Source organism: Canis lupus, chromosome 8, assembly GCF_011100685.1.
Source record: "Canis lupus familiaris isolate Mischka breed German Shepherd chromosome 8, alternate assembly UU_Cfam_GSD_1.0, whole genome shotgun sequence".
Lineage (NCBI taxonomy): Eukaryota > Metazoa > Chordata > Mammalia > Carnivora > Canidae > Canis > Canis lupus.
The window spans coordinates 44,495,586-44,516,326 of NC_049229.1; the positions used below are offsets into that span (position 1 = coordinate 44,495,586).

A 20,741-nucleotide genomic window follows, 5' to 3' on the forward strand; every position below is an offset into this window, starting at 1 on the left:
CGTGGGCCCCGGAGCGGGGCAGCCCCGGCGCGGGCGGGGGGCGGGGGGGCTGCGGCGGGATCAGGCCTCCGCGGAAGCGCGGCTGGATGATCACCGGGACTTCACCGTCTCTTACTTTGTTAGGAAAGCCACCAGGTAAGGAGGGGACCCCGGAGGACGCGCCGAGCGCTGACAGTGACCTGGGGGCTCAGCTCGCCCCCTTCCTGAACCTCCCCCCTTCCTTCACCCTTAAACGCGCTCTGTTCCCAGGCCCTTTGCTTCCGGAGGAGGGCTTTGGTCCCGCTGGGGCGCAGAGACCGCGACTCCGCGGCCGGCGCAGTCGAGGCGCCCAAGCGTGGGGCTCGGTCCAACTTGCTCACAGAGTTCAGATACGACAATGTACCTGCCGGACCCCCTCCCTCGCCCCGCCCCCCACCCGGCTGCCCTGGCGATCCCCAAGGGCAGGATCGTTCACAGACACCCGCGCTCAGAGGCCTTCCCGGCCCCCCTCTAGCCTCCAGGGCCCCCTAAATCTTAGCGAGCCCCAAACCGTGTTGGAGCCCCTTCCCTGCAGCTCCTCCGGGAGCGTCGTTTCCAGCTGGGTCGCGGCGGCTCCGCTCCGCCCCGGCCCCCCTCCCCGGCCCGGCCCTCGGGGGGCGGGGAAGCCGGGCGCGGGGGAGCGCGGGGAGCCCGAGGCGGAGCAGGCGGGCGTCCTCCCGGGGTGCGCGCGGTCGCCCCTCGCCCCCCGCAGTCCCTCCCGGGCTCGCGCGCTTCCTCCCACTCTCCGGCTGCGCCCAGGGCTCCGCGGCGCACTCGGAGGCGCTGGGGCGGGCGGCGGCGGCGGCCGGCGGGGGGCTGGCGGGTCCCGTGGGGCGGCTGAGCCCAGCGCCGGGGCGGCGGCGGCGGAGGGCGGGGAGGAGGCGCCCGGGGAGCGCCGCGCGCGTGGGAAACGCTCGCCGCTGCGCCGGGAGGGATTGGGGCTGGGCCGGCGGCGGGCGGGGGCGGGGCGGGGCGGGGCGGCGGCGTCCCCGCAGCCCGAGGAGCGGCCGGGGGCTCCGGGGCGCACTGGCTGCAGGCGGCGGCCGTCGGGGGCGACGCGCGCCAGGCGGGGCTGATGGGGCGGCCCGGGCTCCCCACCGCCCCCCCGGCCGCGCGGGCTCGGCTGTGCCGGGCGCTCCCGCCAGGGGGCGGCGCAGGGCGGGCGGCGGACGGCGGCGGGGTCGGGAGCCCGCGACAGGCTTCAGGGGCCGCCTCACCTGGGCTCGTCGTCGCCCCCCAGCCCAGGGCCTGCGGAGGCCGCGGGAGCTGCGCCTCCAGCATCCTATGTTCGCTGTGTTGCCCTTTGGAGACCAAGCAAGGTAGTTGGCTGAGCATCCCCCCCCCCACTTCCCTTGGGGGCGCGGGGCTGGGTGCGGGGTGGGGGCGTCGGGGTCACGCCAGCGGGGGGTAGGGGGGTGCGTCCCTGGAACCGGCCTGATAGGTTTCTCCGCCTTTATTCTCTTCCGGTGTAGTGGTACTTTGGGATCCTAGAAGCGGCTCTTGTTTTTTTGTTTGTTTTTTCACAAAAGGCTGTTTCTCCTAAAGAGTCGGTGTGGACGTCATCACTGTGGGGGTTTGAGGACGGAGCCGACCGCTTAGGGCAAATCTGATCTCCAGGGTTTAGTCACTCCGCTCTCCCTTAAAGTCTCCTTGCCCGCCTTGGCAGTCTTCCTTCAAAAGTCCTGAACCTGGGCACCCTGGGTGGCGCAGAGGTTTGGCCCCTGCCTTTGGTCCAGGGCGCGATCCTGGAGACCCGGGATCGAATCCCACATCGGGCTCCCGGTGCATGGAGCCTGCTTCTCCCTCTGCCTGTGTCTCTGCCTCTCTCTCTCTCTCTCTCTCTCTCTCTCTCTCTGTGACTATCATAAATTAAAAAAAAAAAAAAAAGTCCTGAACCTGGAGCCACCAGAGGGTCAACCCCGAAGAGAGTGACGTGTGTTCGAAGGACGCTGTCGTGCGCGTTGGGCCGGGCCGGGGCACTCAGGCACCGCGATCCGGAATTCTTGCCTGCTGGGCCCGGGTCCAGGGCTCCCAAGCCACTCCCAGGCCATCCGTCCCCAGCTCCCTTTCTCCCTGGCCCACTTCCCCCTCTCTGTCACATTGAATGGGGAGTGGGCAGGAGAACTGGGCTGATTTTTTTTTTTTTTTTTCAGTGGGTCAGGGTGTTCTTTGGAGGTGTTCTGTAGGCAGGTTACTAATATTTGAAAGAAAAAAGTGAGGGGTCTTACTTAAATCAGCATAGATGTTCTCTCTCCCCCCCCAAACATAGGCACTTAGGGTAGCTTGGTGGTCGTTGTTAAACAGTTAAATACATAAGAACACTTCTTTCAGAGCCTGCCAAAACTTTGCTAGTAACTTTTTATTGGGAAACAAATGGAAAGAGTTAAATTTACTTTGTTTTCCGCATTACTTTTTCTCCCAAGTAGCATAGAATTAAAATCCTAATTTCTCAGAGTTGCGGCTCAGTGTAAAATGTAGGTCATCTGAAACCCTATATAAAGACTTTTATTTTTTTTTTAGCTATGGTTATTATATTATAGTTGTTGACAATAGACTGACCACCTTCTTTAAAACGTATGTGTGTATATATATTCTTATATATCTGTAAGAGTTCATGTTGAGTAAAAGTCAGAAAATGAAAGTGTAAAATATTTAAAGAGTAGTACAGGCCATTAATTTTAAGAGTTATAAAGCGCTGGAAGCTGTCAGTTTAAAGAATATAATCTAAGAGCTTGTGTGTAGTCAGGGGTTCTGGTTTGGGCTTATATTTGGTGGCATTAACTGGAGATTTTTTTTTTTCATTTATTTATGATAGTCACAGAGAGAGAGAGAGAGAGAGGCAGAGACACAGGCAGAGGGAGAAGCAGGCTCCATGCACCGGGAGCCCGACGTGGGATTCGATCTCGGGTCTCCAGGATCGCGCCCTGGGCCAAAGGCAGGCGCCAAACCGCTGCGCCACCCAGGGATCCCCATTAACTGGAGATTTAAGAGAGATTAAACAGTGGTTGATTATAAAAATTCCAAATTTCTAAACCCAGTGTGATTCATATGGTTGTGGCAAAAACTTATTGCAGACATTTTGACTTTAGAGCTAGGATTTTTTTTTTTTTTTAACTAGAAGCTCACATTACTTTGCTTTTTTCCCTTTTGTTACACGCTGTAAGTGTAAAATGAGTCTGTGATTCAGGACCCCATGAAACAGATGGTTCTGTAGAAACATTTAACATGTTTTAAAATTTAAAATAAATTTGGATTCACTTAGATTGGGCATCTGTGCCTGTAAACAGGCATGTTGATGGAATATTTCTACCTTATTTGATTTAATTGTTGTCATTTGACATTCATGCATGCTTTTTTATCCTATCCCCAGACTGAATGATCTGTACTCAGAAGTAATCCTTGAACAGGATGAAGGTTTCTGGCATTCCTAAATTCTTATTTAAATACCTGCCAAGGGGATCCCTGGGTGGCTCAGCGGTTCAGTGCCTGCCTTTGGCCCAGGGCATGATCATGGAGACCCTAGGATGGAGTCCCTAGTCAGGTTCCCTGCATGGAGCCTGCTTCTCCCTCTGCCTGTCTCTCTCTCTCTCTCTCTCTCTCTCTCTATATATATATATATATATAGAATAAATAAAATCTTTAAAAAAAATAAAAAAATAAATAAATGCCTGTGAAAATTGGTTGACCTTGAAAGGATTTCTGCTGCTATATTACGTTGTTTGTTATAACTTATCTTCAAACACAGAGCTAAGCATACATAAAACACAGAGCTAAGCTACATAAGCATATAACTAACTACAGGGACTCAGATAATCAATAATGTGTCATGAGAAATCCCTTCCCTGATAACTGCTGGTTAAAAATTGTTGACTGAATGAGCAAATATACTAGATTTGCTTTCCTGTATAATTTAACACTGAGTTCATCCCTCCAAGAAAATAATTAGAAACAAAACAGTTGTGAGACAACTATAGTAATAAAAACCATATAACAGAATTTTTAAGTCCTGGCTCTATTTAAGAGATATAGTAGGCCCTGTAGGTTATATGAGGATAAATTAAGCATAGTTAGTTACTAGGCTTACATCCAAGAGGTGATAAATACTCATAGTTAAACTGCAGTGTTAATTTTATGCAACAGACATACCAGCGTTTAGATCATCAAAGACTGCCCTCCCTTTTGTTGTAGTTCATTTAGGAGCCTTATTTATTGATCCATTCACTTCACTCAAAAATTATTTGTTGTAGACACACTATGAGACAGGCATTTTCTCAGCCCGGGAACAAGGCAGACCCGCAGCGCTGATGAAATTTACATGTGGTTGGAGGAGACAGACAATAAGACAACAGAGCAACTAATAAGAATTTAGGTTCTGTGAAGTGAGACCATCATGTGTCAAAGGCCACTTTAGGTGGCACGATCAAGGAAGACTTGTCTGAGTAGAGATGCAGAAGCTGTGATCAGCCAGATGTAGGTGAGGGGAGAACATTCCAGACTGAGGACAGTTAGAGCTTGGCGTGCTTGAGGAGCACCAGGGAGGCCAGCCTGGGCAAGTGGAACGATGGTAGGGGATTGAAAGAGTTTGAGTTTTATTCTTCAGTCACTGAGACACCAAGTAGGATAATTATGACGTTAAGATATACTTTGTTTAAAGATTCCTCGGGCTGCTATGGGGATAATGGATTGAAAGGGGGCACGTATAATACAGAGAGACCAGTGAGGAGGCTGTAGCCATAGTGGACTTACTTAGACCAGGATGTAACATAAGAGATAGAAATGACCAGATTGGGATACAAGCTTTGGGGAGTCACATAGATGGGGCTTGGCTTGGATGTGAGATTTGAAGGGAACAAATTTAGAATTATTCCTAGATGTTGATTTGAGTAACTAGGGAGGTGATGGTGCTTTTATTAATATAAGGAAAACTGGCAGGGAGTGAGATTGTAGTAAGATAATGAGTATCATTAGGAATTCTGTTTTTTTGCCATTTTAACTTGTCTGTTTAGATATCCACATGGGCTTGTCAAGTAGGTGTTTTGATTTAAAAAAAAAGTTTATTACCATTTTCCAATAAGATAAGAATCATTTGACTAAATTTTAGGTTGGTAGCTGAAATAATTCAAATGCCTATTTTTTTTTCAAAAAATTTTTTAAATTTATTCATGATAGTCACAGAGAGAGAGAGAGGCACAGAGACACAGGCAGAGGGAGAAGCAGGCTCCATGCACCAGGAGCCCGACGGGGGACTCGATCCCGGGTCTCCAGGATCGCGCCCCGGGCCAAAGGCAGGCGCCAAACTGCTGCGCCACCCAGGGATCCCCCAAATGCCTATTTTTATATTGATTTAGCAATTTAAGGTACATGTACATATCTATAAATCACATAAAATATATTAATTTAAATATAGTGCTTTTTTTTATATCTACCTCTTACAAAACAATTTTATTCAGAAACTTCCTATACATCTTTTTTTTTTTTTTTTCTTTAATTTATGAGAGAATGAGAAGCAGAGACACAGGTAGAGGGAGAAGCAGACTCCTTGCTGGGAAGCCCAATGTGGACTTGATCCTGGGTTTCCAGGATCACGCCCTGGGCGGAAGGCCGTGCTAAACTGCTGAGCCACCCGGGCTGCCTTTCTGTACATTTTTGACAGCTTCACATGCATTTTTGACAGCAGTGTCTTTGGCACCACTACTGCAATTTGGGGGGGTTATGGAAGTGTTTCTTCTTAAAGGGGTCTTTGAAAGGCTTTTATATCTGTATTCAGCACTTGAAATTTTGTGGTCATCCTGATAATATCATCTGTGTTATTATTTTTTTTTACCCATTCCATTCTAGACTGGTACTATTTCAGAATAATAGATATTTACCAAATAATACTTTGTTCTTCAAAATAAAATAATCAAGGGAATATCTCAAAAATGGAAAACTTAGTAGAGATTCAGAAATAAGGCAGCCTCTTCTTTTTTCACTCTGTATTCTTTTTTCACTTAATAAATTATGGAGATTTATTAAGTGAAATAACTATTTTTCAATGTCTGTCTTGTATTCCATTGTATAAATGTGTCATTATGTATTTAACCAGCCTTCCAGTTGTGGTATAGGTAGCTTATTAACTTTGCTATAAAAAATAGTGCTACAGGAAATATGCTTGTACTTCTTTTGCCACATGTGTAAAACATCTGGAACAAAGGATAAATGCATTTAAAAAATGGTTAGATGTTGCCTGTTTACCCTCCATCAAGGTGGTCACAATTTTTACCACAGACAAAAAGATTGAAGAATGCCTGTATACAAACACTCTCCAAAATAGTGCATAGTCCAACTTTTTTTGTCCTGGCCTTTTAGTGAAAATAATCAATATGTCCTTATAGAGTGGGGATTGCATTGCTTTTATTATGGGCATATTCTTTTAAACATTGTTAGTGTTAGTAAGTTTTTGTCTTTTGAAGGTAAATTTGAGTTTTGGGAAAAGTCAAATCTTATGCATAAGAGTTACTAAGTTAGCTGTTACTCTAGGGTTTTTTGTGTTTAAAAACACAAAATTGGGATGCAAGCTTTTTTTTTGGTTTTGGTTTTATGTGTTAGTTTTGAGAGAAGGGCTTAGTGAAGAAGAAGATCTAACTTTTGGAGAAAACTAATATCCTTTTTTTATCTTATGAATTTTCCTAGAAGTTAGTTTCAAAAGAAGAGCTCCAAAAATGTTTAAAGTAATGGCACTATCCATTGATATGAAACATTTTTTGAAACGGAATCCTTTGAATTGAACAGTCATTTTGATGTGTATAATCTGATGTTTGTTTAAAAAAAATCACGTACAGTGAAGCCTTCAACTCAGATGGATCTCTTTCACATAATTTATTTATTTATTTATTTTATTTATTTATTTATTTATTTATTTATTTAATTTTTTATTTATGATAGGCACACACAGAGAGAGAGAGAGGCAGAGACACAGGCAGAGGGAGAAGCAGGCTCCATGCACCGGGAGTCCGACGTGGGATTCGATCCCAGGTCTCCAGGATCACGCCCTGGGCCAAAGGCAGGCGCTAAACCGCTGTGCCACCCAGGGATCCCTCTTTCACATAATTTAAATAATTTAAATTTGCTTGAACTAAATTTTTAGAATTAGCTATTGCTTACTTTTTAATTTTCTTCCTTTATACCAGGAGTATACCCGGAGCAGGCCTCGACGTCCAGACATGGTCAACCCCACCGTGTTCTTTGACATCCCCGTGGACAGCGAGCCTTTGAGCCGCGTCTCCTTCGAGCTGTTTGCAGACCAAGTTCCAAAGACAGCAGAGAACTTTCATGCTCTGAGTACTGGAGAGAAGGGATTCGGTTACAAAGGTTCCTGCTTTCACAGGATTATCCCAGGATTTATGTGCCAGGGTGGGGACTTCACGCGCCACGATGGCACTGGCGACAAGACCATCTATGGGGAGAAGTTTGATGACGAGAACTTCACCCTGAAGCCCGCGGGGCCTGGCATCTTGTCCATGGCCAACGCTGGACCCAACACCAACGGTTCCCAGTTTTTCTTTTTCTTTTTTCTTTTTTTTTAATTTTTATTTATTTATGATAGAGAGAGAGAGAGGCAGAGACACAGGCAGAGGGAGAAGCAGGTTCCATGCACCGGGAGCCCGACGTGGGATTCGATCCTGGGTCTCCAGGATTGTGCCCTGGGCCAAAGGCAGGCGCCAAACTGCTGCGCCACCCAGGGATCCCTCTAACTCCTGTTTTATCTGAACTTCCAGACCCTTCCTGAGTTTCACCAAGTTTCTTATCAGCCTCCTGTTTGATGATGCAGAAGGTTCAACACTGGAAGAAGCTTCAAATAACCGTATCCTCTTAGAATGGAACAAAGGCATTGTGGGACATGTGGCAGCACTTGGTGAGCCCTTGAACATCAAAGATGCTTATGAGGTAAATAGGGGATCACTGAGACGGGTGAGTGGGGTGAGGAGAGAAATGGGGTGGAACGTTGGACACTTGATGTGAATCGTGGGCAATGTTTCAAACTGAGATGTAATAGAATCACTGAAATGTAGTAATTTGCATACTTAGAACTAGAATGTATGGAAAGAACTTTTCCATCTTTTATTTATTCATTAAGAAATGTTATTTTATTTTACTTATTTATTTAGGAGAGAGAGAGAGAACAGGAGGAAAGAAAAGGAAGGAGCAAAAATCTCAAGCTGATTCTGTGCTGAGCACGGAGCCCCACTCAGGGCTTGATCCCATGACCTCAACATCATGACCTGAGCCCAAACCAAGAGTCTGACCCTTAACTGACTGAGCAACCCAGGCACGCTGCAACTTTCCCATCTTGTAAATGCCAGAGTTTCGTTACTGGTGGTTGAGTCAAGGATATGGGCCATAGAGAAATCTTGTCCTTTTTTATTTTTTTAAAGATTTTATTCATTTATTCATGAGAGACACAGAGAGAGGCAGAGACAAAGGCAGAGGGAGAGGCAGGCTCCTCATGGGAAGCCCGATGCGGGACTCAATCCTGAAACTCTGGAGTCACTCCCTGAGCCGAAGGTAGATGCCTAACCTCTGAGCCACCCCGGTGTCCCTGTCTTGTTTTTCTCCTTATGATAATTTAACATAGTTCATCTCATAGTTGTATTCTCTTCTTTTTTTACCTCCCAAATATACATATCCTTATCTATGTTATATCCACATGAAATTCTGGGGATATTACTGAGATTCTAAAGCACTCGATCCAAAACTGTCAAAAAACCAAACCGGTAGTCTTTTTACATTCTTTTGAAGTCCCATTGACACCAATATCTGATTTTCTTTCCTTTCATCCTTTCTTTGATTTATTGTATTTGACAAATAAATATGTCTTTAAAAAATGGTAATTGTTGCTGTAAAATATTTCAGCAGGGATATTTGACATCCTTCCACTTTTGCTGTAATTGTATATGGGTCTTTAATTATGGACTTAAAGATTATACTATCTGATTCTTCAAATTTCCCATTTAAAATGATCTTTTTTATTAATAGAATTATGGTTTTTAAACAGAGCATCTGAATTGAATGACCCTTTGTTTATCAGGATTTTCTAGCACCTTGATAGAACAGTTGGCCTAGCTACCTTCTCTATGGTACGGTCTCAGTGCTCTGTGGTGATCCTGGCTTGCATACTCCTCTGTGTGATTTGAGGGGTCATTGCTGTCTTATTCACCCCTGTATTCCTGATGCTTAATACAAGGCCTGGCACATAGTCAAGTCCTAATAAATATTGATTGAATGAAAATTATAGAGTAGATAAGATAGATAAGAAGCATAGAAAGCAGATCATAATAGATGCCAAGAAAAATGTGGTAGGTTCAGGGATGTAGGAGATGACATTACTTGGGGAGCAGAGAAATGTCTTTTTGAGGAAGGAATGCTTGATATGGACCCTGGAAAATAGATAGGATTTGAATAGATTGTGTGCAAGGTGAGATCCAGACGTAAATAGAAGTTGAAAGAAGCCACCATGTGGTGCTTGTATGGACATGTGTGGGTAATAGTGTATACATTGAGGGGTTATGGGGACAGAGCCTGGAGATTACTGGAGTCTTGGATGCCAGGCTGAGGGATATGTCTGCCGTCCAGAGCCATGAGGAATAATTGAAGGTGGTTAGATTATGGTGGTTAGATTAAGGTCGTTATGATTCAGACTGATTTACCAGATGAACTTTACAGTGGTCATAAAATGAAAAGTGCTAGAAACTGGGAGGATAAACAACTTAGTAGTATGAGGAAGTGGGGACCTGAACCAGGGCACTGGCCTTAATGAGCAAAAGAAGGGAATGGATTTCCAGTGAAGAAGTGGGATCTGCCAGAGGTGGCAGCCAAGATGGGAGTGAGGGGGTTGGAGGAGTCAGGGATAAGTGAGGGTTTGAACCTGGGTGAATAAATATGGTAACTAGTGAAGAACACTGAGGGCAGGGATTTGGGGACAGATATGATAGTGCAGGTAGCGAAATCATGAGGTATTTTTCAGAATCCATTCTGTACAAGGATGTACAATCCATTTCTTCCAATTTGATACTTTGTGGAGCTATCTCCATGTCTTCTGCAAGCCCTGTAGTAACGTCACACCGTAGCATACTACAAGATGGGTATTAAGCACACAGCTGAAGGGTTGCTGCCAAATTTGCAGAATTCCCTTCCTGTCTTAGGTGACAGCTGGGTTTCAAGGGCACGATAGTCCCAAGTACAGTAGGACCGTAAATAGGCTTCAGCTTGGCTGAGAAAGCCTTCATTTGTCTGTGTGGTTCTAAGCTGCTGCAGCTCTGAGAATTTCTTCACTCACATGCATTTTGGTTAATATGCTTACCACTTTAAAAGTTTTGACAGCATAATTTTCGTTTTGCAGTAATGATCTAATTCTTGCACTGCTTTCTGAAAGAGGCCCATGTCCCTGATTTGCAGTGATCCGGGGTGAAGCCCTTATCCTTGCTGACTCCCCCTTAGAACCCTTGATCTGTGTTTATAGTGGCCCTTGCTGAAGTGAATCGTGTCCCAGGAATTTCATTCCGAAGGTGTGGAGTTGATCCGTGACATGCAGTTTACATTGCTGTTGACAGTGGAAATCCCTTGGCTAATGGATAATTCATTACTCAGCCCCACCCATAATTCCAATAATCAGGAGTGCCTCAGAGCTTTTTGTGAAAGTAGCCAGAACAGGAAAATGCATTCTGTTTTCTGAGTCCTGCCTCTTCAAATTGGCATCTGTAAAAATGACACCCCATAGCAGTATTTCTTAAAGCCTATTTGACCACAGAACCCTTGCCTAGTTGTAATGTAGCAGTGGAAAACCACGAGGTGGCCATGACAAATAATCAAGGTCAGATTGAAGCTAAGAAAAAAAAAAGTCTCATAGATAAGTCAATTATAAGAAGTGGTCAACACTTGATTCATTTTTTTAAAACCTTGTGACAGAATGATATAAATTGGAGAATTCAACTCCAATTTATTATTACTAATTACTAATAAGATAGCACATTCCTATATTGAAAGTACAAAACAAGATCCACAACTTAAACCAGCGATTCTCAATCAGACCACAAATACCAAAGACAGGGTGTTTGCTGCCTATATGTAGAAGTTCAATCACACATCATCTCCTCCTGCATCAGCTCATCATTCATGTAACTTTCTTGAATATGGCACCCATTTATTGATGATAAGATATTTTTTTTTAAAGATTTTGTTTGCTTATTCATGAGTCACACACAGAGAGGCAGAGACACAGGCAGAGGCAGTGGGAGAAGCAGGCTCCATACAGGGAGCCTGATGCAGAACTCCATCCCGGTTCTCCAGAGTCACACCCTGGACTGAAGGCAGATGCTTAACTGCTGAGCCACCCGGGCGTCCCTGATGATAAGATATTAACATGTAATCAGAACAACTGTATAATGTGTTTGCTGTTCTCCTTTTATATGAAAACTAGATACCATCCAGTATCTAGGGTTACTCAGAGAAATGTATACATGAGTATAGAAATATACATATATATATATATATATATATGAATATATAAATATACATATGGAGAGGATTATTACAGAAATTAGCTGACTCAATTATGGAGGCATAGTAGTTCTGCGATCTGCCTGCTGCCTGCAAGCTGGACAACCAGGAAAGCTGGTGGTATAATTCAGAGTTTGAAGGTCTGGGAATTGGGTAGCCAGTGGTGTGAGTTTGGTGTGGCTCTGAGTCCAAAAGCCTGAGAATCAGAAACTTCAATGGAGGGAGGTGAGCAGAAGAAGACAGATGTTTCAGCTTAAGCAGAGAGAATGAATTTGTCCTTCCTCTGCCTCTTCGTTCTGTTCAGGCCCTCAATGATTTGGAGGATGCCAACCTATATTGGTAAAGATCTTTGCTCAGTTTAATGATTCAAATGGTAATCTCTTCGGGAGACATCCTTACACGCATACCCAGAAACCCAGAAACAATGCTTTATGAGCTATTTGGGCATTCCTTAGCTTAGTCAAATTGACACTTAAAATTGACCATCTCAGGTTGCCTTGAACACCTTAGTTTCATGTCCTACAGAAGCCTTAAGATTCCCCAATATTTCCTGTCAAAGGATTTATATTGTCAAAACACTCCTCTTCCTCCCAGGTCAACAGGAATGCAACACGTTTTGTTTCCATAGGACAGGCACTGCATGTCGTACCATGGTTTCTAAGGAGAAGACTTGCAGGTTTTTAGGGAGGGGTCTCATTGCTACTCATGTGACCTTTACCATGTAACTGCTAGTCTTCCCACCCTGGTGACTTTATTCCTACTTTTGTATTCCTTGTCTAGATAAATAAGCTCACTTTGCACATCTCACTTTGTCAAGATGTTTTCCTAAAGAAATATGAGCTCTCTCACATGAGAGTATGAGTTCTCCATCTGACGAATAAAATGATTTCCAAAGTGAATTTTAGGAGAAAGAAGTAACAATTGTTTTAATTTTGATAAATTGTTTTAGTTTTGATAAATCTGCTAATCTGTCATGATCTAATTTGCCCCAGGGAACATAGTTTGGGAATTGGTATATCTGTCTTTTAGTGTTCTAATAATCTTTTGGGATTATCTTAAAAATGCCACTCTGTGGAAGAAAACTAGCCCCTAAATCGGTAAGACTGCTGTGTTGTTTTCTGTTATTTTTATTTTTATGTAATTTCAAACTTACGGAAAAGTTGTAAGACTGGTATAAGAAACTTCATATACACTTTGCCCAGATTCTCCAGTTGTTTGTTTTGCCCCATTTGCTCTATCATTTTCTTTTTCTATATACAATGTATGTAAGCAATATATGCATACTATTTTTCTTTTTTAAAAGATTTTATTTATTTATTTTAGAGAGAGAGAGCACGAGTAGGGGCAGGGTCAGAGGGAGAGAGAATCTCCAGCAGGCTCCTCCACCCCGAGTGTGGAGCCCAATGTTGGGCTCAATCTCATGACCCTGAGGTCATGACCTGAGCCAAAGTCAAGAGTCTGTCACTCAACCGAGCCACCCAGGCGCCCCTATGCATATTATGTTTCTGAACCACTTAATAAGTTGGAAACATTTTTACTAGATATTTCAGTGAATATTTTCTAGAAATATTCTTTTATACAATTATAATAATTTTTCAAAATCAGGAAATTTTATGATATAATGCTATTTCCTAATAGGCCATAGTCAAACTTTGTCTATTGTCCTATTAATGTTCTTTATAGTTATATTTTTCCTCTCATCAAGGATCTAATCCCAAATTATATAATGCATATGCCTGTCATGTCTCTTTAGTCTCCTTTAAATCTGGAATCGTTTTTAGTGTTTATATTTCGTGATGTATATTTTGAGGGTTCAGGCTAGTTATTTTGCAAAATGTCTTTTTGAGGAGATTCAAGTAAGGTATTTTGGGCGGAAATACCACCGATGTCAATGTTGAGACCTTGTTTGGCTTTCCAAACAAGTCAGTTCTTCACTTCTTTACCAGCTGGGTGTCCTACAATCCAATTCAATTCTGATTCTAACTACTAGTAGTTAGCACTAACGACCACTAGTAACTAACTTCTGACACTCTACTGCTACCAGGTAGTACAGACTGCACAGTCCCACTACATTGTCCCCAGTTCCCAGTTCAGATACCAGTCACCAACAGGGTCCCTAGGCTACTCACATTTATGTCTATCTACAAATTAGATGATTTTCTCACTCAGGTTCAATAATTTGCTAGAATGACTTACAGAACTCAAGAAAGCATTACATATGCAGTTACAGTTTTATTATAGTGGATACAATTCAGGAACACCTAAATGGAAGAGATGCATTGGGGCAAGGAATGGGAGGTGGGTGACACAAAAATTCCATGCCCTTTCCAGGGTGTGCACCACCATCCCAGTACATAGATATCTTCATCAACCCAGAATCAAGGTTTCATTATGTAGACATGATTGATTAAATCCATTGATGTCTACATTCAATTTCCAGCCCCTTCTCTGTTCTCTAGAGGTCAGGGTGGGGCTCAAAGTTCTAACCCTCTAAGAACTCATTTGTTTTTTCTGGTCCCCATCTGGAAGCTATCCGGGATCCACTCCCTATGACTCATCTTATTAGAATGAAGTTAGGTATGGTTAAACGGGGCTTGCTATGACTATCAAAAGACTTTCCTATTTCTCAGGGAATTACATAGGTTTTAGGAGCTCTGTGCCAGGAACCTGGGACAAAGACTAAATATATATTTTATTAAATACTCATAGTATTCTCAGCATGTGTTATCAGGAAACACGTGATATTAGTTTACCCTAGTGTTGATGATATTAATTTTAAAAACTTGGTTAGTGGGGTTCACTAGGTTTCTCCACTATAAAGTTAGTGTCTGTATTTTTTTAATAATACATTTATTTTTTATTGGTGTTCAATTTGTCAACATACAGAATAACACAGTGCTCATCCCGTCAAGTGCCACCCCCAGTGCCCGCCACACAGTCATCCCCACCCACCGCCCTCCTCCCCTTCCACCACCCCTAGTTCGTTTCCCAGAGTTAGGAGGCTTCCATGTTCTGTCTCCCTTTCTGATATTTCCCACTTATTTTTTCTCCTTTCCCCTTTATTCCCTTTCACTATTATTTATGTTTTCCAAATGAATGAGACCATATGTTTGTCCTTCTCCGATTGACTTACTTCACTCAGCATAATACCCTCCAGTTCCATCCACGTGAAAGCAAATGGTGGGTATTTGTCGTTTCTAATGGCTGAGTAATATTCCATTGTATACATAAACCACAACTTTTTTTTATCCATTCATCTTTCGAAGGACACCGAGGCTCCTTCCACAGTTTGGCTATTGTGGCCATTGCTGCTATAAACATCGGGGTGCAGGTGTCCCGGCGTTTCACTGCATCTGTATCTTTGGGGTAAATCCCCAGCAATGCAATTGCTGGGTCCTAGGGCAGGTCTATTTTTAACTCTTTGAGGAACCTCCACACAGTTTTCCAGAGTAGCTGCACCAGTTCACATTCCCACCAACAGTGCAGGAGGGTTCCCTTTTCTCCGCATCCTCTCCAACATTCGTGGTTTCCTGCCTTGTTAATTTTCCCCATTCTCACTGGTGTGAGGTGGTATCTCATTGTGGTTTTGATTTATATTTCCCTGATGGCAAGTGATGCAGAGCATTTTCTCATGTGCGTGTTGGCCATGTCTATGTCTTCCTCTGTGAGATTTCTCTTCATGTCTTTTGCCCATTTCATGATTGGATTGTTTGTTTCTTTGCTGTTGAGTTTAAGAAGTTCTTTATAGATCTTGGAAACTAGCCCTTTATCTCATATGTCATTTGCAAATATCTTCTCCCATTCTGTAGGTTGTCTTTGAGTTTTGTTGACTGTATCCTTTGCTGTGCAAAAGCTCCTTATCTTGATGAAGTCCCAATAGTTCATTTTTGCTTTTGTTTCTTTTGCCTTCGTGGATGTATCTTGCAAGAAGTTACTGTGGCTGAGTTCAAAAAGGGTGTTGCCTGTGTTCTCCTCTAGGATTTTGATGGAATCTTGTCTCACGTTTAGATCTTTTCATCCATTTTGAGTTTATCTCTGTGTGTGGTGCAAGGGAGTGGTCTAGTTTCATTCTTCTGCATGTGGATGTCCAATTTTCCCAGCACCATTTATTGAAGAGATAGTCTTTCCACCTTTGTCGAATATTAGTTGACCATAAAGTTCAGGGTCCACTTCTGGGTTCTCTATTCTGTTCCATTGATCTATGTGTCTGTTTTTGTGCCAGTACCACACTGTCTTGATGACCACAGCTTTGTAATACAACCTGAAATCTGGCATTGTGATGCCGCCAGCTATGGTTTTCTTTTTTAAAATTCCCCTGGCTATTCGGGGAATAGTCTTCAGTCTTTTCTGATTCCACACAAATCTTAAAATAATTTGTTCCAACTCTGAAGAAAGTCCATGGTATTTTGATAGAGATTGCATTAAATGTATAAATTGCCCTGGGTAACATTGACATTTTCATAATATTAATTCTTCCAATCCATGAGCATGGAATATTTTTCCATCTCTTTCGGTCTTCCTCAATTTTTTCAGAAGTGTTCTATAGTTTTTAGGGTATAGATCCTTTACCTTTTGGTTACTTTTATTCCTAGGTATCTTATGCTTTTGGGTGCAATTGTAAATGGGATTGACTCCTTAATTTCTCTTTCTTCAGTCTCATTGTTAGTGTATAGAAATGCCACTGACTTATTTGCATTGATTTTGTATCCTGCCACACTGCCAAAATGCTGTATGAGTTCTAGCAATCTTGGGGTAGAGTCTTTTGGGTTTTCTATGTAGAGTATCATGTCATCGGCAAAGAGGGAGAGTTTGACTTCTTCTTTGCCAATTTGAATGCCTTTAATGTCTTTTTGTTGCCTGATTGCTAAGGCTAGGACTTCCAGTACTATGTTGAATAGCAGTGGTGAGAGTGGACATCCCTGTCTTGTTCCTGATCTTAGGGGAAAGGCTCCCAGTGCTTCCCCATGGAAAATGATATTTGCTGTGGGCTTTCTGTAGGTAGCTTTTAAGATGTTGAGGGATGTTCCCTCTATACCTACACTCCAAGAGTTTTGATCAGGAATGGATGCTGTATTTTGTAAAATGCTTTTTCTGCATCTATTGAGAGGATCCTATGGTTCTTTTTTTTTCTCTTGCTGATACGATGAGTCACATTGATTGTTTTACGAGTGTTGAACCAGCCTTGTGTCCCGGGGATAAATCCTACTTGGTCATGGTGAATAATCTTCTTAATGTCCTGTTGGATCCTATTGGCTAGTATCTTGTTGAGAATTTTTGCATCCATGTTCATCAGGGATATTGGTCTATAATTCTCCTTTTTAGTGGGTTCTTTGTCTGGTTTTGGAATTAACTTGATGCTGGCCTCATAGAATGAATTTGGAAGTACTCCATATCGTTCTATCTTTCCAAACAGCTTTAGTAGAATAGGTATGGTTTCTTCTTTAAACGTTTGATAGAATTCCCCAGGGAAGCCTTCTGGCCCTGGACTTTTGTGTCTTGGGAGGTTATTGATGACTGCTTCAATTTCCTCCCTTGTATTGGCCTGTTCAGATTTTCTATTTCTTCCAGTTCCAGTTTTGGTAGTTTGTGGTTTTCCAGAAATGCGTCCATTTCTTCTGGATTGCCTAATTTATTGGCGTATAGCTGTTCATAATATGTTTTTAAAATTGTTTGTATTTCCTTGGTGTTGGTAGAGATCTCTCCGTTCTCATTCATGATTTTATTAATTTGAGTCTTCTCTCTCTTCTTTTTAATAAGGCTGGCTAATGGTTTATCTATCTTATTAATTCTTTCAAAGAACCAACTCCTGGTTTTGTTGATCTGTTCCACAGCTCTTCTGGTCTCGATTTCATTGAGTTCTGCTCAAATCTTTATTAACTCTCTTCTTCTCCTGGGTGTAGGATCTATTTGCTGTTTTTTCTCTAGCTCCTTTAGGTGCAAGGTTAGCTTTTGTATTTGAGTTCTTTCCAGTTTTTGAATGGATGCTTCTATTGTGATGTATTTCTCCCTCAGGACTGCTTTTGCTGTATCCCAAGGATTTTTGAATGGTTGTGTCTTCATTCTCATTAGTTTCCATGAATCTTTTTAATTCTTCCCTAATTTCCTGGTTGACCCTTTCATCTTTTAGCAGGATGGTCCTTAACCTCCATGTGTTTGAAATCCTTCCAAACTTCCTCTTGTGATTTAGTTCTAGTTTCAAAGCATTATGGTCTGAAAATATGCAGGGGACGATCCCAATCTTTTGGTATAGGTTAAGATGTGATTTGTGACCTAATATGCGGTCTATTCTGGAGCAAGTTCCACGTGCACTTGAGAAGAATGTGTATTCAGTTGCGTTTGGATGTAAAGTTCTGTAAATATCTGTGAAATCCATCTGGTCATTTAAAGCTCTTGTTTCATCCAATCATGAAATGGACAAAAGACATGAACAGAAATCTCACAGAGGAAGACATAGACATGGGCAACATGCACATGAGAAAATGCTCTGCATCACTTGCCATCAGGGAAATACAAATCAAAACCACAATGAAATACCACCTCACACCAGTCAGAATGGGGAACATTAACAAGGCAGGAAACCACAAATGTTGGAGAGGATGTGGAGAAAGGGGAACCCTCTTGCACTGTTGGTGGGAATGTGAACTGGTGCAGCCACTCTGGAAAACTGTGTGGAGGTTCCTCAAAGAGTTAAAAATAGACCTGCCCTACGACCCAGCAATTGCACTGTTGGGGATTTACCCCAAAGATTCAGATGCAATGAAACGCCGGGACACCTGCACCCCGATGTTTATAGCAGCAATGTCCACAATAGCCAAACTGTGGAAGGAGCCTCGGTGTCCATCAAAAGATGAATGGATAAAGAAGATGTGGTTTATGTATACAATGGAATATTACTCAGCCATTAGAAATGAAAAATACCCACCATTTGCTTCAACGTGGATGGAACTGGAGGGTATTATGCTGAGTGAAGTAAGTCAATCGGAGAAGGACAAACATTATATGTTCTCTTTCATTTGGGGAATATAAATCATAGTGAAAGGGAATAGAAGGGAAGGGAGAAGAAATGTGTGGGAAATATCAGAAAGGGAGACAGAACATAGAGACTCCTAACTCTGGGAAACGAACTAGGGGTGGTGGAAGGGGAGGAGGGCGGGGGGTGGGGGTGAATGGGTGATGGGCACTGAGGGGGACACTTGAGGGGATGAGCACTGGGTGTTATGCTGTATGTTGGCAAAGTGAACACCAATAAAAAATAAATTTATTATAAAAAAAATAAAGCTCTTGTTTCTTTGGAGATGTTGTGCTTAGAAAACCTGTCGATTGTAGAAAGCGCTAGATTGAAGTCACCAAGTATAAGTGTATTATTATCTAAGTATGTCTTAACTTTGGTTATTAATTGATTGATATACTTGGTGGCTCCCACATTTGGGGCATAAGTATTCATGATTGTTAAGTCCTCTTGTTGGATAGATCCTTTAAGTATGATATAGTGTCCCTCTTCATCTCTTACTACAGTCCTTGGGACAAACTTTAATTTATATGATATGAGGATTGCTATCCTTGCTTTCTTTTGAGGACCATTTGAATGGTAAATGCTTCTCCAATCTTTTATTTTCAGGCTGTAGGTGTCCTTATGTCTAAAATGAGTCTCTTGTAAACAGCAAATAGATAGGTCTTGCTGTTTTATCCAGTCTGAAACCCTGTGCCTTTTGATGGGGTCATTAAGCCCATCCACGTTCAGAGTTACTATTGAGAGATATGAATTTAGTGTCATCATGATACCTATTCAGTTCCTGTTTTTGTGATTGTTTCCTTGGAATTCCTCTTTCTTTTACAGGGTCCCCCTTAATATTTCTTGCAGAGCCAGTTTGGTTGTCACATATTCTTTCAGTTTCTGCCTATCTTGAAAGCTCTTTATCTTTCCCTCTATTCTGAATGAGAGCTTTGCTGGATAAAGTATTCTTGGCTGCATGTTCTTCTCATTTAGGACCCTGAATATCTCTTTACAGCCCTTTCTGGCCTGCCAGGTCTCTGTGGATTGGTCTGCTGTTGGCCTAATACTTCTCCCCATAAAGGTTAGTGATTTTTTGTCTCTTGCTGCTTTAAGGATCCTCTCTTTATCTTTGGAATTTGCAAGTTTCACTATTAAATGTCGAGGTGTTGAGCTGCTTTTATTGATTTTAGGGGGGGATCTCTCTATCTCCTGGATCTGAATGCCTGTTTCCCTTCCCAAGTTAGGGAAGTTCTCAGCTATGATTTGTTCAAATACAGTTTCTGGACCTCTGTCCCTTTCGGCGCCCTCGGGAACCCCAATTAAATGTAGATTTTTCTTTCTGAGGCTGTCATTTATTTCCCTTAACCTATCCTCATGATCTTTTAACTGCTTTTCTCTTTTTTCCTCAGTTTCCTTCCTTGCCATCAACTTGTCTTCGATGTCACTCACTCGTTCTTCTACCTTATTAACCCTTGTCGTTAGGACCTCCAGTTTGGATTGCATCTCATTCAATTGATTTTTAATTTCTGCCTGATTAGATCTAAATTCTGCAGTCATGAAGTCTCTTGAGTCCTTTATGCTTTTTTCTAGAGCCACCAGTAGCTTTATAATTGTGCTTCTGAATTGGCTTTCTGACATTTAATTGTAATCCAAATATTGTAACTCTGTGGGAGAGAGGACTGTTTCTGATTCTTTCTTCTGAGGTGAGTTTTTCCTTCTAGTCATTTTGCTCAGTGCAGGGTGGCCAAAAACAAGTTGTGCTGGAAAAAGGAGAAAAAGAGAGAAAAAAAGGAAAAAAAACGGGGGGTGGGGGCGGGGGGGACAAACAGAAAACAAGGGGGAGTATCCTCTGATTCTATATACTGTAAATCCCTCGACTTCCCCTGGAACTTTCCAGTGCTGCTTGGTCAATAACTTGCTTTTCCCCTGTTCTTCTAACTGGTCTTCTGGGGGCGGGGCCTGCTGTGCTGATTCTCAGGTGTGTGCACCTGGAGGAGCTGCCCAGCCCCCTGCCAGGTGCACGGCTCAGTGGGAGCTGCTTATCCTGTGTGGCCCCTGCTCAGTTCCAGGTACAAGGTGACACCAGGAGGAACAACAACAGTGGCGGTGGCCTGCTCTCCAGCCCTAGAGTCAGGTCCTGCAGTAACCTCTCAGTCCGCAGGGGCCTGGATGCTCTGGGGGCAGGGGGCGCAGA

General features: G+C 43.0%; 1 protein-coding gene across 3 annotated transcripts in view; it reads left to right on the forward strand.

Annotated features, from left to right (window-relative positions):
• The window catches only part of LOC119876501 (peptidyl-prolyl cis-trans isomerase A-like), a 27,273-nt gene continuing 6,532 nt past the window's right edge, over positions 1–20,741 (forward strand). The window contains exons 1-4 of one of the 3 annotated variants that reach the window (XM_038545104.1): positions 1–135; positions 7,188–7,545; positions 7,829–7,944; positions 8,166–8,939. In XM_038545104.1, coding sequence (XP_038401032.1) covers positions 7,221–7,545; positions 7,829–7,944; positions 8,166–8,231 — 507 coding nt within the window. In that variant the 5' untranslated portion in view covers positions 1–135; positions 7,188–7,220 and the 3' untranslated portion in view covers positions 8,232–8,939. Of the gene's footprint in view, positions 136–1,187; positions 1,338–7,187; positions 7,546–7,828; positions 7,945–8,165; positions 8,940–20,741 lie in introns of those variants that run through there. The other 2 variants (XM_038545102.1, XM_038545103.1) reach the window with 2 other exon arrangements.